At 44.8% G+C, this 14,630-nt stretch overlaps 1 protein-coding gene across 3 annotated transcripts in view; it reads right to left on the minus strand.

The window, feature by feature from the left end:
- Window positions 1-245: 245 nt before the first annotated feature.
- The window catches only part of SEPTIN11 (septin 11), a 182,014-nt gene continuing 167,629 nt past the window's right edge, over window positions 246-14,630 (minus strand). Inside the window, exons 10-11 of one of the 3 annotated variants that reach the window (XM_082264716.1) lie at window positions 14,485-14,552; window positions 246-792 (exon numbers count right to left, since the gene is read on the minus strand). In XM_082264716.1, the coding sequence (XP_082120842.1) occupies window positions 14,531-14,552 (22 nt within the window). In that variant the 3' untranslated portion in view covers window positions 246-792; window positions 14,485-14,530. Of the gene's footprint in view, window positions 793-14,484; window positions 14,556-14,630 lie in introns of all 3 variants that reach the window. The other 2 variants (XM_082264715.1, XM_082264718.1) reach the window with 2 other exon arrangements.

A 14,630-nucleotide genomic window follows, 5' to 3' on the forward strand; every position in this document is an offset into this window, starting at 1 on the left:
TCCTCTACCGCCAGCTCCATCCACAACACTGATGCTCTGGGATGGCGGGTCAGCAACCTACGATCTGGCCTTCCTGACCCACCTTCTAGAGCAGGAGGTCGCAGGCCACTGGTCGGGCAACAAGACGCTAAACTGACAGAGAGGCACAGTCACTCCAGCTATTAGGATGTCAGGGTCAGTTGCTAACTTCCAAATTGTAAGCTCTACAAGAGGATGGAAACAAACTAATTCATAAACATAAGCCTCATCATTGCAGTCTGTACACGGATCATCATTTATACTAGAGTACTTATTTAAATTCCATGCCTACCAAATCCTGTAGTTCTGCTGAACACCAACCTTTCACAGGAACTCTATTCTGTTTTTTTGTGGTTTGAGAATCAGGACTTACCCTGCAATGTCAATTTGGGGAACAGTTGGCTCTGTACAGCCCTCTTACACATTAATGTATAGTACGAAGCGAAGGGTACCATTCTACGGGTAAATAACAGATGTTACGCAAAAGAAAGTCAGTCAAATAACTGAGCCCTTTGGCAAACAGCTGTGTATTTTGCACAATGATTCGGCTACATGATACTTATACTTCTGCAAGGATTTATATAAGTAGTGCTTACAGACACACAGTATACATTAACATGTAACCCACAGAAGAAAGAAGTAAGGAAGAACAATAGCAGAGTGCATTAGGTAAATCATCCAAGAGATGGTCAAGACTGCTTCTCTTCTGGCACCTTAACGTCCAAATTAGGAGAGCTGGAGGATTGTCAACAGGTTGCTTATATAAAGAAGAGGCTACAGAAAAAAAAGAAAAAAGAGGAATATTCAAGCAGTGGGATTATGGTTCTAACATAGGGCCATATATCCCCAGCTGCTTACTTATCCTGATTCCAGAGCCATGGCCTGCTCCGGAGTTGGTCCCCATTCTGAATAAGACTGTAACTTAGTATCTCCGATTAAAGTCAGTGGGTACCCAGTACACATGCATGACCAACTGGAAACACTGTAGGAGGCTGCAGCTCTGGAACAAAGGTAAGTAAACATCTGCAGGGGGGAGGGGTTTAGTGTAGTTTAGCTTAAGGGTGCTGGATTTAGCACAACTGCACATTTAAGGAAAAAAGATTCAGCAAACCATCACAAATTCGAAATATTGAAATGTTTGAGGCAACTTTCACCATTAATATACTGAAAAAACCTTTTGCTGGCCATAGTTGTAATACTGTAATGTTTTCTAATATGCTACTATGAGGAAGCCCCATTTTTTGCTTGATTTAAAGGAAACCTGTATGCATGATTACATACATAGACTGCCGACTGAAAATGTTACTTGCCTGGTTGCCATCAAAGTCAATCCACATAAATCTCACAGTATGTTTCCTTTACCATGCTCAGGAAGCCCCCAAATCAGAACTTTTATTGTCCTTTGAAAGACTATACTTGTAAAGGTTAAGGCATCTAAAGTAAAACTCCTTTTCACCAGATACCAGTGCTAGGCTGCTTGAAGCCCAAGTCAGGGGTGTGCACTGTGCAGGAAGAGATGAAATTGCTGCTAGTGAACTGAATAAGCATTGTTTATCTAGGAAAGGAATTGTCTGTGGATACACACCTGGCTTATATGATTTAATATATTATACACAGTACTGTACAAAGTTTTAGGCTGGTGTGAAGAAATGCTGTAAAGTAAGAATGTTTTCAAAAATATATATTTTATTTTTTATTTTGATCAGTTTGCTAACTGCAAAGTGAGTGAACAGAAAAAGAATTTACAAAGTAGATCAAATCAATATTTGGCGGGGGCGGGGGCGTGGTCTGGCTATGGAGGAGTGAAAACGTGCCTCTCTGCAGCTCCGTCCATACTGCTGCTAAAACTTCAGCTAAAGGAGTGATTTCTGCACACCGCAGCTACTGGTTATGTCCCAGCGCCGACGGGCATTCTCGCAGCCACAAAGATTTGGCCACACCCGACGGGTATCATTGGAATCCTTCTTCCCTGAGAGCCGGAGGACTCGGACCGGGAAATTCAAGATGGTGCCGGAGCGAGTTGCCTCACAGCACCATGAGGCTCCTCCATCCCAGCCTGCAGTGTCTCCCATTCCATCTCCTCGTTGGGTGACTCTGCTCCCCCAGCCTCCCCCTGCTCCATCGCTTCCCAGGACCAGGGTTCTGATCTTACTGAACTTTCTAAGGATAGAGACATTAGGCAACATCTTTGGTCTCTCTCCACTGAAAAGGATTTGGAGTGCTTCACTAGCAGAGTGGAGTGGGCTTTCAAACAGGACATTGAGCAGACATTTTAAATGCATACTACTCAACTGGGGAACAGACTTGAGCAGAAATTTGACGTAACTCTGCCTGCTATCTCCATGTTGAAGGACCAGTGTTCTGCACAAAACCAGAGAATTGAGGCCCTCCTATGTCAGCTAGATGACTTTAAGAATCGCAGCAGGTGGGCAAATATTCACATTGGCAGCTTACCAGAAGCCACAGCTCCTAAATAAATGATCCTCACTCTGCGTATTAATTACTGCGTATTGTTTACTGTGAAATCCTGAAACTCCCTTCCCCTACTCCTTTTGAAATTGACAGAGCTCATAGAGCGCTCTGGTCCCCATCAGAGAACCTCAGAGACGTCATCTGCAAACTTCACAAATACACAAAGACCGCATCATGCAAAAAATGTGTAAACGGCCATTCTTTGACTTTTATGGGGCCCATCTGTTCTTTTACCAAGATCTCTTCAAGTGCACCCTTTTGCAGCGCAGGGCCCTTCATCCCCTGCTGCCTCCTCACCTATAGATTGGGCTTTCTGTTCAGCCTATAGGTCAACAAGGATGGCCAGCTGCAAACCAAAGATAACCTCCCACGCTTGCAAGCCCTAGAGCTGGAGCCTGTTGCTTTCTCGGACTGATGTTGCTCCCAGGAGGTCCCTGTTCCACCGCTGCCACAGCCAAAGCTTCCTGCGAAAGGAAAGGGCTGATCCCATGGCCAAAACGATTGTCATCTGGCTCTTCCCCTTGATAGTCTGAAATTGGGTACACATAGCGGTCCCCCCCCCCCCCCCCCATTGTTAGCTGCAGAGACTTTTGCTCTTTCTACCACGAGGACTTCTCTTCATACCCATTAATTGATTTGGATGCTGCCTGACCAAAGCTGATGGGCTGTGTTGGGATAGTTGGTTGAACCTTCAACCCTGTTAATGGTCTATTCTCTCCCAGGTTCCCCCTACAGAATGGCACGAGACAGGGGTGTCCCCTTTTGCCCCAAATATTGCTCTGGTCCTTGTGGCAATTCTCCAGATTATTCGGGCAAATCAGGATAATGGTGGGGACTTCGGAACAAGCTATCAGCTTACGCTGTTGATGTCCTATTTCACCTTACGGACCCCCTTGTCTTGTTGCACAACATGATGCAGGAACTCCAGTTTTTTTGTAGGACACATTACAGTGTTGGTATACTCTAGATAAACGTCCTCCTGTTTATGTGATACGTTACCATTTATTTTCTGTTTACACTTCCTGGGCACTTTACTTAACCTGGGGGTCTGTAGTTTTGGTATCCTATATTTTTATGCTGTGGACATGTCGCTCGTTGGACGATGGTCCATCTGCTTGTGTGGACTTTCTTTCAGCAGATGGGAATTTCCCACTTTCCATGGGGGGCACCTGTGCGTGCCTTCTCCCGAGCCGTCCAGTCTGCATCTACTGACACAGACTGGGCAACTCTGCCCCACTCTCTTGTCACGGCATTTGATTGACAGCAGTGGGAGCCAATAGCTGGGGGGGGGGGGGGGATGTGTGCTATGGGGCTCCTGCATTATAGAAGGTTTTTTTTACCTTAATGTAATGTAAGGTAAAAAAAAAAAACCTTGAGGAGATTTGTTTTGAATAATGCTACAAACCGCAGTGGATAAGATCACATTGTAAAATGACATGAACCTTGCACAATAGTAAAACACTTAATAATAAAACTAATAATAAAAAAATAATAGTTTACAAGCTAAACACCCATAAGCTGCTATTAAGGCCCATTCACTATTTGGGTAAGACACACATTCCTGCTTCTAAAACTCCACCCACATCTCATGTCAAAACATTTATTTCACAAAATGCAGTGATGACAGATGTAACATTAAATGATCTTAACTGTATCTTTGTTCAAAGATTCAATAATTACTACCCTTCCTCCCCAGAATTAATAGATTTAATGATGAAACATACCTTGGATTACCTTATAGTATAGCCTCCCTAAAAGGCCTGACCCTTTGACAAACCCATCTTCTGTAAACTATGTGTGGGGTTGATGCCCTGGAAATTTATTAAAATGTACAACACTAAAATAAGTAGGGGTGTGCAGGTGCAAGTCATGTTAGAGCTCTGTCTAAAGTATAGGGTACTAATATATTTGGATACTTTTCGAAACTGCATCTTCCATAGACATGAATAGTACTGTATGGTAAAGTCAATGCTTTTTTAAAAAAAAATAACAAACATGTTATACTTACCTGTGTAATGTTATTGCACAAAGTGGCCCTGATCCATCTCTTCTGGGGTCCCCCCACTGGTGCTCTGGGTTCCTCCTCATCTTGGTTCACCCCCAAGTTAGACTGTGCTCATCTATTGACATACAAACACAGCTCAGGCCCCACTCCCTTCTCACTGAATTTGTTTCACTTCTTTCTGAGGAAGACTTCCCTGATGGCAAATGTATGCTACTACCGTGGCATTGTCTGACTGAATCCTGGTCAGATAACTTCAATCGAGGGGGTCCAGCATTGAAGAAATAGATATCTCAGAGTTCCAGAATGTTGATAGGAAAGCATGCTTTTTTTCCAGCCATGTCCCCTACATTTCAAGGTGTCTAGGACCAGTCTTAAAGCGGAGTTACGGGCACAGAAGTCATTTTTCAATAAACATACCCCCAGGACAGTCAGGGCTAGCACATTCCAAAATGGCTAGCCTCTGATCTGTCCCGGTTCGCACTTACCTTTTAGAAGAATGACTTACTTATAAAATTTCTTCCACAGCGTTTCCATCTCTCTTGTGGGCAGCTGAAGCTGGCGCATTCCTCTTCTGTGTCTTCTTCCGCGTCTTCTTGTCCCAGAATGCGCCTGCACGGGCCCCTCTCGTCACTTCCGGTGTGGCGCCGCATTCCTCCACAGCTTCTGGGCATGCCCAGAAGCTGTTTAGCAGGGGAATGCGGCGTCGCCCGGAAGTGACGAGTGGGGCCGGTGCCGTCGCATTGATTCCTGGGAGCGATGACGTTCAGCTCCCAGGAATCATCGCGAGACAGGAAGTGACGGGTGAGCCGCGGCGCTGAGGGAGGAAGTACTCTGAGGTGAGTATTTACGATCTTCAATTACAAGGTGAGTAAACAAAAAAAAAAACCTAACTATCCAATTCCTTTTCAGGTGATGTCTAACTAGCAGAGGGGCACAAAAAAAAAATATCGATTTTGTGCCCGGAACTCCGCTTTAAGACTGACATCTTTACAGAGGAAGGACCTTCCCCAACTCCAGGGATGTACTAGTGAACCACAGGGCCAGAGACAACATAGTCCTAGGTGTCAGGTGTATGGGTAGGTCCAGTGGCTGAACCCTCTTTTCCCACACAGCCAGAATGTTGAGTGATAGGTCTGACTTCTGAAGGTTCAGAATGCAACCAAACCTTCATAGATAGTCTGACTGACATTGTCTGTGCTGTTTTCTTAGTAAGAGGTTATCCAGATTTCCCATGATGGGAAGGCCCTGAGGGCCATCTTCCTACCAGCTGAAGCTCAACAGAAAATGGTTGTTCCAACAGGAAAATAACCCAAAGTCCTGACCTCAACCCGATTGAGATGCTGTGGCATGACCTCAAGAAAGCGATTCACAACAGACATCCCAAGAATATTGCTGAACTGAAACAGTTCTGTAAAGAGGAATGGTCAAGAATTACTCCTGACCGTTGTGCACGTCTGATCTGCAACTACAGGAAACGTTTGGTTGAAGTTATTGCTGCCTGAGGAAGTTCAACCAGTTATTAAATCCAAGGGTTCACATACTTTTTCCACCTGCACTGTGAATGTCTACATGGTGTGTTCAATAAAAACATGGCAACATTTCATTCTTTGTGTGTTATTAGTTTAAGCAGACTATGATTGTCTATTGTTGTGACTTAAGATGATCAGATCACATTTTATGACCAATTTGTGCAGAAATTCATATAATTCCAAAGGGTTCACATACTTTTCTTGCATCTGTAAATATATATATATATATATATATATATATATGTATATATAGGGTTCCGTGGGGTTCAATATTGAGCTGGCCCACCCTTTGCCACTATAACAGTTCAACACTTCTGGGAAGGCTGTCCAAAAGGTTTGGGAGTGTGGCTATCAGTGGTGGCTGGTGCGTTTGGCCCCCTAATCTGCATGCCAGACGCATGGAGTTCAATGGGGTTTTTTTTTTTAATCACCTGATTAGAGCCAGAGGCTCTAATAGGCTTCAGAAAAGGGTGGACCCGGGGCGCAGAGCAGTGCGCCCCGAGCCCACCCATTGTGTGACAATAGCGAATGAAAATTTGCTATTGTCTCACGGATCTTCCTCCTGGCCAATCAGGAAGTGGGTCCGAGACCCGCTTCCTGATTGGCCAAAAGGCAAAAACCATGCCATTGGCCGAGGAGGAGGCGGGAGGACTCGAGGAGACGCCCCCGCTGCAGGTAAGTGCACTGGTCTGTCTGCATTGAAGGGGGCATGGCACGCTGTGGTCAGTCTAATTTAAAGGGGCACGCTGGTCAGTCTGCATTGAAGGGGGCACGGCACCCTGGTCTGTCTGCATTGAAGGGGGCACGGCACGCTGGTCAGTCTGCATGGAAGGGGGCACGGCACGCTGGTCAGTCTGCATGGAAGGGGGCAAGGCACGCTGGTCTGTCTGCATGGAAGGGGGCATGGCACGCTGGTCTGTCTGCATTAAAGGGGGCACGGCACGCTGGTCTGTCTGCATTGAAGGGGGCACGGCACGCTGGTCTGTCTGCATTGAAGGGGGCACGGCACGCTGGTCACTCTGCATTGAATTGGGGCACGCTGTTCTGTCTGCATTGAATGGGGCACGCTGGTCTCTCTGCATTGAAAGGGGGCACGCTGGTCTGTCTGCATTGAAAGGGGGCGCGCTTGTCTGTCTGCATTGAAAGGGGGCACGCTGGTCTGTCTGCATTGAAAGAAGGCACGCTGGTCTGTCTGCATTAAAGGGGGCAAGGTATGCTGGTCTGTCTGCATTGAATGGGGGCACGCTGGTCTGTCTGCATTGAAAGGGGGCACGCTGGTCTGTCTGCATTGAAAGGGGGCACGCTGGTCAGTCTGCATTTAAAGGGGGCACGCTGGTCTGTCTGCATTGAAAGGGGGCACGCTGGTCTGTCTGCATTGAAAGGGGGCACGCTGGTCTGTCTGCATTGAAGGGGGCACGGCATGCTGGTCTGTCTGCATTGAAAGGGGGCACGCTGGTCTGTCTGCATTGAAAGGGGGCACGCTGGTCTGTCTGCATTGAAAGGGGGCACGCTGGTCTGTCTGCATTGAAAGGGGGCACGCTGGTCTGTCTCCATTGAAAGGGGGCACGCTGGTCTGTCTGCATTGAAAGGGGGCACGCTGGTCTGTCTGCATTGGAAGGGGGCACACTGGTCTGTCTGCATTGGAAGGGGGCACACTGGTCTGTCTGCATTGAAAGGGGGCACGCTGGTCTGTCTGCATTGAAAGGGGCCATGCTGGTCTGTCTGCATTGAAAGGGGGCACGCTGGTCACTCTGCATTGAAAGGGGGCACGCTGGTCTGTCTGCATTGAAAGGGGGCACGCTGGTCTGTCTGCATTGAAAGGGGGCACGCTGGTCTGTCTGCATTGAAAGGGGAAACGCTGGTCTGTCTGCATTGAACGGGGGCACGCTGGTCACTCTGCATTGAAAGGGGCACGGCACGCTGGTCACTCTGCATTGAAAAGGGGCACAGCACGCTGGTCACTCTGCACTGAAAGGGGCACGGCACGCTGGTCACTCTGCATTGAAAGGGGCACGACACGCTGGTCACTCTGCATTGAAAGGGGGCACGATGGTCACTCTGCATTTAAGGGGGCACACTATACCTAAATTACTGAAGGCCCCCTTCACACTTTTGTGACCTCGCAAGTCACGCAATTTTTTTACAGTGTTTTTTGCCGCAAAGCAATGCCTATGACATTTTTCTGTTTGCGCCCCCCCCCCCCCCCACAAAAAATTTTGAGCATCAGCCACCACTGGTGGCTATGGGAATATTTGACCATTCTTCCAGAAGCGCATGTGTGAGATCAGGCACTGATGTCGACGAGAAGGCCTGGCTCACAGTCCTGCTCGAATTCACCCCAAAGGTGTTCCATTGGGTTGGTTGCATTAGAAAAAACAGAAAAGTGCCTCTAAATGCAGTATTTGATGGGACATTTATTAGGCAGAAACGACACTGGAACACTTACACGATGGGCATGATAATACAGCTTGTCTGTAAAATTAAGTTCCCGATGGAATGGATAAGCGGCACATCTGTCCAGGTATGCTGGAACCACAGTATGACAAGAGGAGAATCAAGGTAACTCTGTCTTTCCGGATAAGGGTGGTGGAGGGCAGTGTGGAACGCAGCACCCTGGATGTCGTGTGACGTCACCAGGAAGCAGGGCACACAACGCATTTCAAAGCATGCGCACTCCTTTCTCTAACACTTGAGTTTTTAGACTTTTTATTTTTTGTCAATTTGTTTCTATTGCCTTTTAAAAAGGGCAAAAAACTCACCACACAGGCGGAACATACAAAAAAAAAAAAAACTCGCCACGCAGGGCGGAATATGCAAAAAAAAACAAAAACATCAAAAGCAACCCCCCACCCCAACTCCCATTTCCTCCCCAACCAGGCTCACCACCTCACAAGCTACTTTACCATCCCAGGATATAAGTCCCCCCTTAGGAGACGTGAATAATCAATGCTATAATACATACAATAAAACACATACATATGCAGCCTCTGGGATGATAATGTAATTGAGCACATAGTCAGGCGCCTTCTACATCATCTTCAATCCAATTCTCACCCAAGTATCCATTATTCAGACTACCTTATGCGACAGAGGCAGGACTTTCCAGCCAGATCTTCTACATCTTTTTAAACTTCTTTGGGCAGCCTCTGCTCAAATATGTGGCTTTATAGAACGGAGTTCTATAAAGCTTCTATAAAGGCTTCCATAAAGCCAACACTCCGCCGAGGTCCCCGGGTAAATTTGAGAGAGTGTTGCAGGAGTATAGTATATACTATGCAAGAATTTAAATTGAATTAACCAATCCCCTGCAGATACTAAATGTGCAAAGGGGAAACTCCATACATCATCCCAATCTTCTTCTCCCAAGTCCGAAACCATCCAGTTTGACATTCTCCATGGTGGAGGGCTTAATTTTCACCCTGGTGGTGCCGAACTGGGAGATGTATGTGTGTCTCAATTGAAGGTAACGGAGGAGATACAGGTTGGGCAAGCAAAATCTTTTTTTCAGATCGGCAAATTTAGATAATTTGCCACCCCTGGTGATATCCCCCAAGGTCTTAACCTCTTTGGATTCCTATATAACAGGATCAGGTATGGAGAGAAAATGAGGAAAACGGGGATTCAACCACAGCGGCGAGGCCGGCGATAAGGAACAAGACGCAGGCGCCAACAGTTCCTGAGCATTATCCAAGGCCTTAATAGTAGCTTGCATTGTCCCAGTTAAGGGAAATTTTCCCCAGGACCACGATACACCAGCAGACAAAAGGCTCTCATATGAACCCTGCCTCCAACACTGGCGGAATACCCATCATCTCCAAGGAGCCACCTACGTGCAAAAACTCCCTGGCCAGCCAGAAAATATTTGTACAAATCCGGCAATGCCAGACCCCCTTGTCCCCAGGGCTCCTGAAGAGACCTATCCTTGGAGGTGAGTTTTTTCCCATATGAACGAACCAATTAAGTCATGCATCTGACAGAAAAAGGAACGCGGGACCCATATAGGAGAATTGCGGTGAAAATATAGAAAAACCGGGAGGATCTTTATTTTAGGAGGTTTGTTCGTCCCAAAACCGACAAAAGGAGATTCTTCCATACCTCCGCCCTTTTATGGAGGTCCAGCAGAGGTAGTACATTCAGATTAAGGTAATCTGCCACCTTTGCAGAAATGCGGACCCCTAAATATGTGAAGCTAGTAACCCCATGCAATGGTAATGCTGCATCGGCCGCTGCCCTAGTGCCCGGGTCAAGCGGAAGAATGCTCGATTTGTCCCAAAATATCAAAAACTGCTCGCAGAGATGGACCCAGATCCTGTAAAATCAATAACATGTCCTCCGCATACAACATCAGGCATTCTCTGATAGAGCCAACATAGAATGCACCTACCTCGCCACAGCCAATGGTTCGATCATCAAAGAAAACAGGAAGGGCGTCAATGGGCATCCCTGCCTGGTCCCCCTGCCAATCTTAAAGAAAGGCGATATTGAGGACCCTATTTTTACAGCCATCCGGGGCTCATTATGCAATAAAGATACCCACTTACAGTAACTCAGGCCAAATTCCATACGCTTCAACACTGCATTCATATACCCCCAATCCACAGAATCTAAGGCCTTAAGTATGTCCAGCGACAACACTGCCCTAGTCCACAACGTGCTATGTGAAATTTGCAGGTGAGTAAAAAAGATGACGGAGATTAGGGTCAGTGTAACAGTTTGGGGATGGTCCCTTCCTGTTCCAAAATGACTGCACACCAGTGCACAAACAAGGTCTATAAAGACATGGATGAGCGAGTTTGGGGTGGAGGAACTTGACTGGCCTGCAGTCCTGACCTCAACCCGATTGAACACCTTTGGTAAGAATTAGAGCACAGTCTCCGAGCCATGCCTTTTCATATAACATCAGTGCCTGACCTTACAAATGCGCTTCTAGAAAAATGGTCAAATATTCCCATAGACACACTCCTACACCTTGTGGACAGCCTTCTCAGAAGAGTTGAAGCTGTTATAGCTGCAAAGGGTGGGCCAACTCAAGATTTAACCCTACGGACTAAGACTGGGATGCCATTAAAGTTCATGTACGTGTAAAGGCAGATGTCCCAATACATTTAACAATATAGTGTATGTGTATATTTGTTGTTTGTATCCAAAGTAAAACACTGATCTTTTCATCTAAACTGGCCATTTAACATAACCCTAATATAGGGAAAATTACAAAAACTCTTTCATGAAAAAAACTCTCATTTTACAATATCACTGCAAAATACATGAAATACCATTGTATCTTAGCTCTTTTGTGCCATAATTTCCAAGAGGTGTGAACCAGGTAATAGGAAGAATTTAGATACCATGATCCAGTGCCATGTTCCTGTCCTGGCCACAGGAAACAGTGACATCGCTATAGCTTTTTTCAAACTGTCTGCTCCCTGAAAACTTGCACCAGAATAGTTTTTGAGGATACAATGTACTGGATTTGTGTATTAACTTCTATCTCAAGAATAGGTAAATAGACAAGTGTTAGTGGGTTTTATTTAATGACTCGTTTTAAACAATATCCCGTTTTATAAATTGAACTGGAGTTCTAATTTGCTAGAATACACTTATCTATGTATAAATAAAAGTAGAGCTTGGGATGCTCTCTATATTGTAAGTCAGTGTAGGCTAGAGAGAAGCCGACTGTTTTTTTTTTTTTTCTATTTTTGGGAAGGCAGTTGCACACACAGAAATATTTGATTAATTATTCTAAAACAGCAAAAACATTTATATACATACAAGCATATGTTTGACACACAAAGTACAATGTACAGTGCATTAAAAGATGTTAAAACAAAGTACTTTAAAGATTTTCTCAAGTAAACATTGAACAGAGCTGCAATTAGCATCATCTGCTGAATGTGAAAAGGCAGAAGTACCCATTGGTAACCCTTACAATTTGCTTTATACAGTTGTCTCTTAAAAATGTATTACCAATGTTTTAGACTGAACGAATGAATTTAAATGAAAAAAGGACACACACATGAAATTGGGGTAAAAGTATATTTTTTTGTTGTTGAGTGCTGGCAACAAAACATGTCCTCTGTCTAGCATACAAAATTGTATTCAAAATAACTTGTATAGTTTTATATTTCAAAGACAAAATGTTTAAAAATTCAAACACATAACAAGTGCCTACTATATGCATCAATTTCAATAATACTGCATTAACACTGGATGCAAGGTAAAAAAAGGGATAAAACAAGACAAGATATCGGTTTTATATCTTTAACAACACTGGTATTCAAATTTCTAAAGCTACAAATTAAGGCAAATGGTATATATTTATATATATAAAAAAATTAAAGTATAACATTACATTATTCCTAATGCTGTTCACAGCTTTATGTTCAAAGAGAAAAAAAGATCATATTAAAAAGTGACAGTAAGTGTTATGCTGCATCCACAAGCTTTCTGGATGGCATACACCTTGTTTATCCAAATGCACTGCAAATGAACAGGACATGATGGACTTGATAGAGCTGGACAATGAGGAAAATGTGACAACCCATGAATTAATGGAAGAAGCAATGAGAAGCAAAGCAATAGAAAGCAGAGCTGAGGGGTACAGGCAAGACAAGACTACAATAAGGAAAGAATGTTTGTACTGACCCTACACTCATATGTAGAGCTAAAGGATGTCAAAAAGCAGGTTGTGTAAAATATAGCTCAGTGTAAAATATACTATGTGGGACTAATCTATACACAAAGGCAGGCCAGCTATGTCACAGAAGTTATTACAGAATATTCCCAGAATATATTTCTTTAGAATTTCACAGAGCCTCCCCATGAAAAGTGTTGATGCTTGTTGCAAATTCATGCACTTGTTTTCAACAGGTACAGGAATTTGGGGCAAGCATCTAAATTTGTCCTGCTGAGGCACACTGTGGTCAAAGTATCCAAATAGACACTCCTATCTTCAGTGCAGCTGAGATCTCTCCTTGCTGCTACAGCTGTTATGCAGACAGCGCAGCAGTTTGAGGGGTTCCCATCAGGTCTGCTCCCCTTGTGATTGACAGTAGGCAATGGGCAGATTTCATAGCCCAGAGACAGTCTGCTATTGGCTATGGAATCCACCCACTGCCTGCTGTCAATCACAAGGTGAAAGCAGACCTGATGAGAAACTAGTCCTTCATCTTTCCCATCAGACTCTGCCCACAGTCAGCAATACTGGTTGCTAGAAGCTTAACAGCTGTGAAGCCAACAGTGTCCTTGACAACCAGTGATAACTGTGTGGGGGAAAGGATAGCCGCAGCCCTGATACACAGGGCACAGGCATGTTGCCGGTCTCTGGACGCCAACTTAGAGCTGAACTTAAATGCCCAAACCCCCCCCCCCCTCCTTCCCCTGAAGCCTTCTGGGACACATCACAGGTCACAGAAGGCTACTGGACCATTCACAAAGCGCAGCCCGGCTTGCGCATGTGCAATGGAAAACTGGTTGTTAAGCCGCAAGGCTTCACTGCCATCTTCCATAGTTACATAGTTAGTGAGGTTGAAAAAAGACATCAGTCCATCCAGTTCAACCCATGATGTGTGTGTGTTTGCTTTTAACCATACATTGTATACCCCTTAGTTAAGATGCTGGTGCCTGGAGCCGATTGAAGAATTGGCTCGGGTGGGGGCAGTGCTGGCTTCCTGGACAGGTAAGTATCCTCAAATGAAAAGTCAGCAGCTACAGTATTTGTAGCTGACTTAATTTTTTGGGGGCGAGACTGGAGCTCCTCTATAATTACCCTCCTGACTCTCCTGCCCCCATAAACTCATAGCCTTCCAGGGCCTGAACCAGATCCCTTGAAGATAGAGCTTCAACTCTGCATAAAATACTAGGAAAAGTAAACAAAGTTTGCTACATAAGCCCAATGTAGTGGTGGTCTACTTGGAGGAAGTACCACTGAAAACCAGCGCATTCTCTACAAGTCCCATCTGCCCCGTATTTATTTTTAATATACAGTCCTGGCAGGGATGATGTGGCTACGCTTAATTTATTCCCTAAATATAGTTTTAACATGAAACATGGTATAAAATGGGTACGGTGCCTATAAACGTAATAAGAAAACTTTTTCCCCACAAAACTAAGCTCTACGTCTAATATACACGTGTTGACTACTCGGAAAAAAGCTATGGCATGTTTGAACCTTAGAGATACTAAAAGAAAAATATAAGGTCTGTCATGCATAGAAGTGTCTGTTCTTTTATCCCCTGCATTTTTTTTTCATTTAATCCTTCTGAAGCAGTACCAGTGTATAAAAGGAAGAATCTTATTGTTTGATACTGACAAGAGCTATCCTTACTCCAGCCTTTTTATGTTATTTGCATGTTCTTTTTCTTAGGCATTAGAAATACACATCAGCTTATTCTTTGTTATGCCAGCCCATATTCACAGCAATTGTACCGGGAAATCATTAGACCACACCACTGATATACTTACGTGCTGGAAGGGAAAGCGCATCCAAACAGATAGCGGGGAAGCCATTTTACTCCGTGCACAGCCAAGGACTACTGTGGAAAAAAAGAGACAGAAAGAACGACATACAGGTGCAGGGCTAATGTGCTAAACATGGCCCAGGGATAGGT

The sequence above is a fragment of the Pelophylax lessonae genome (genome assembly GCF_965119305.1).
Source record: "Pelophylax lessonae genome assembly, chromosome: 1".
In the NCBI taxonomy this organism is placed as follows: domain Eukaryota; kingdom Metazoa; phylum Chordata; class Amphibia; order Anura; family Ranidae; genus Pelophylax; species Pelophylax lessonae.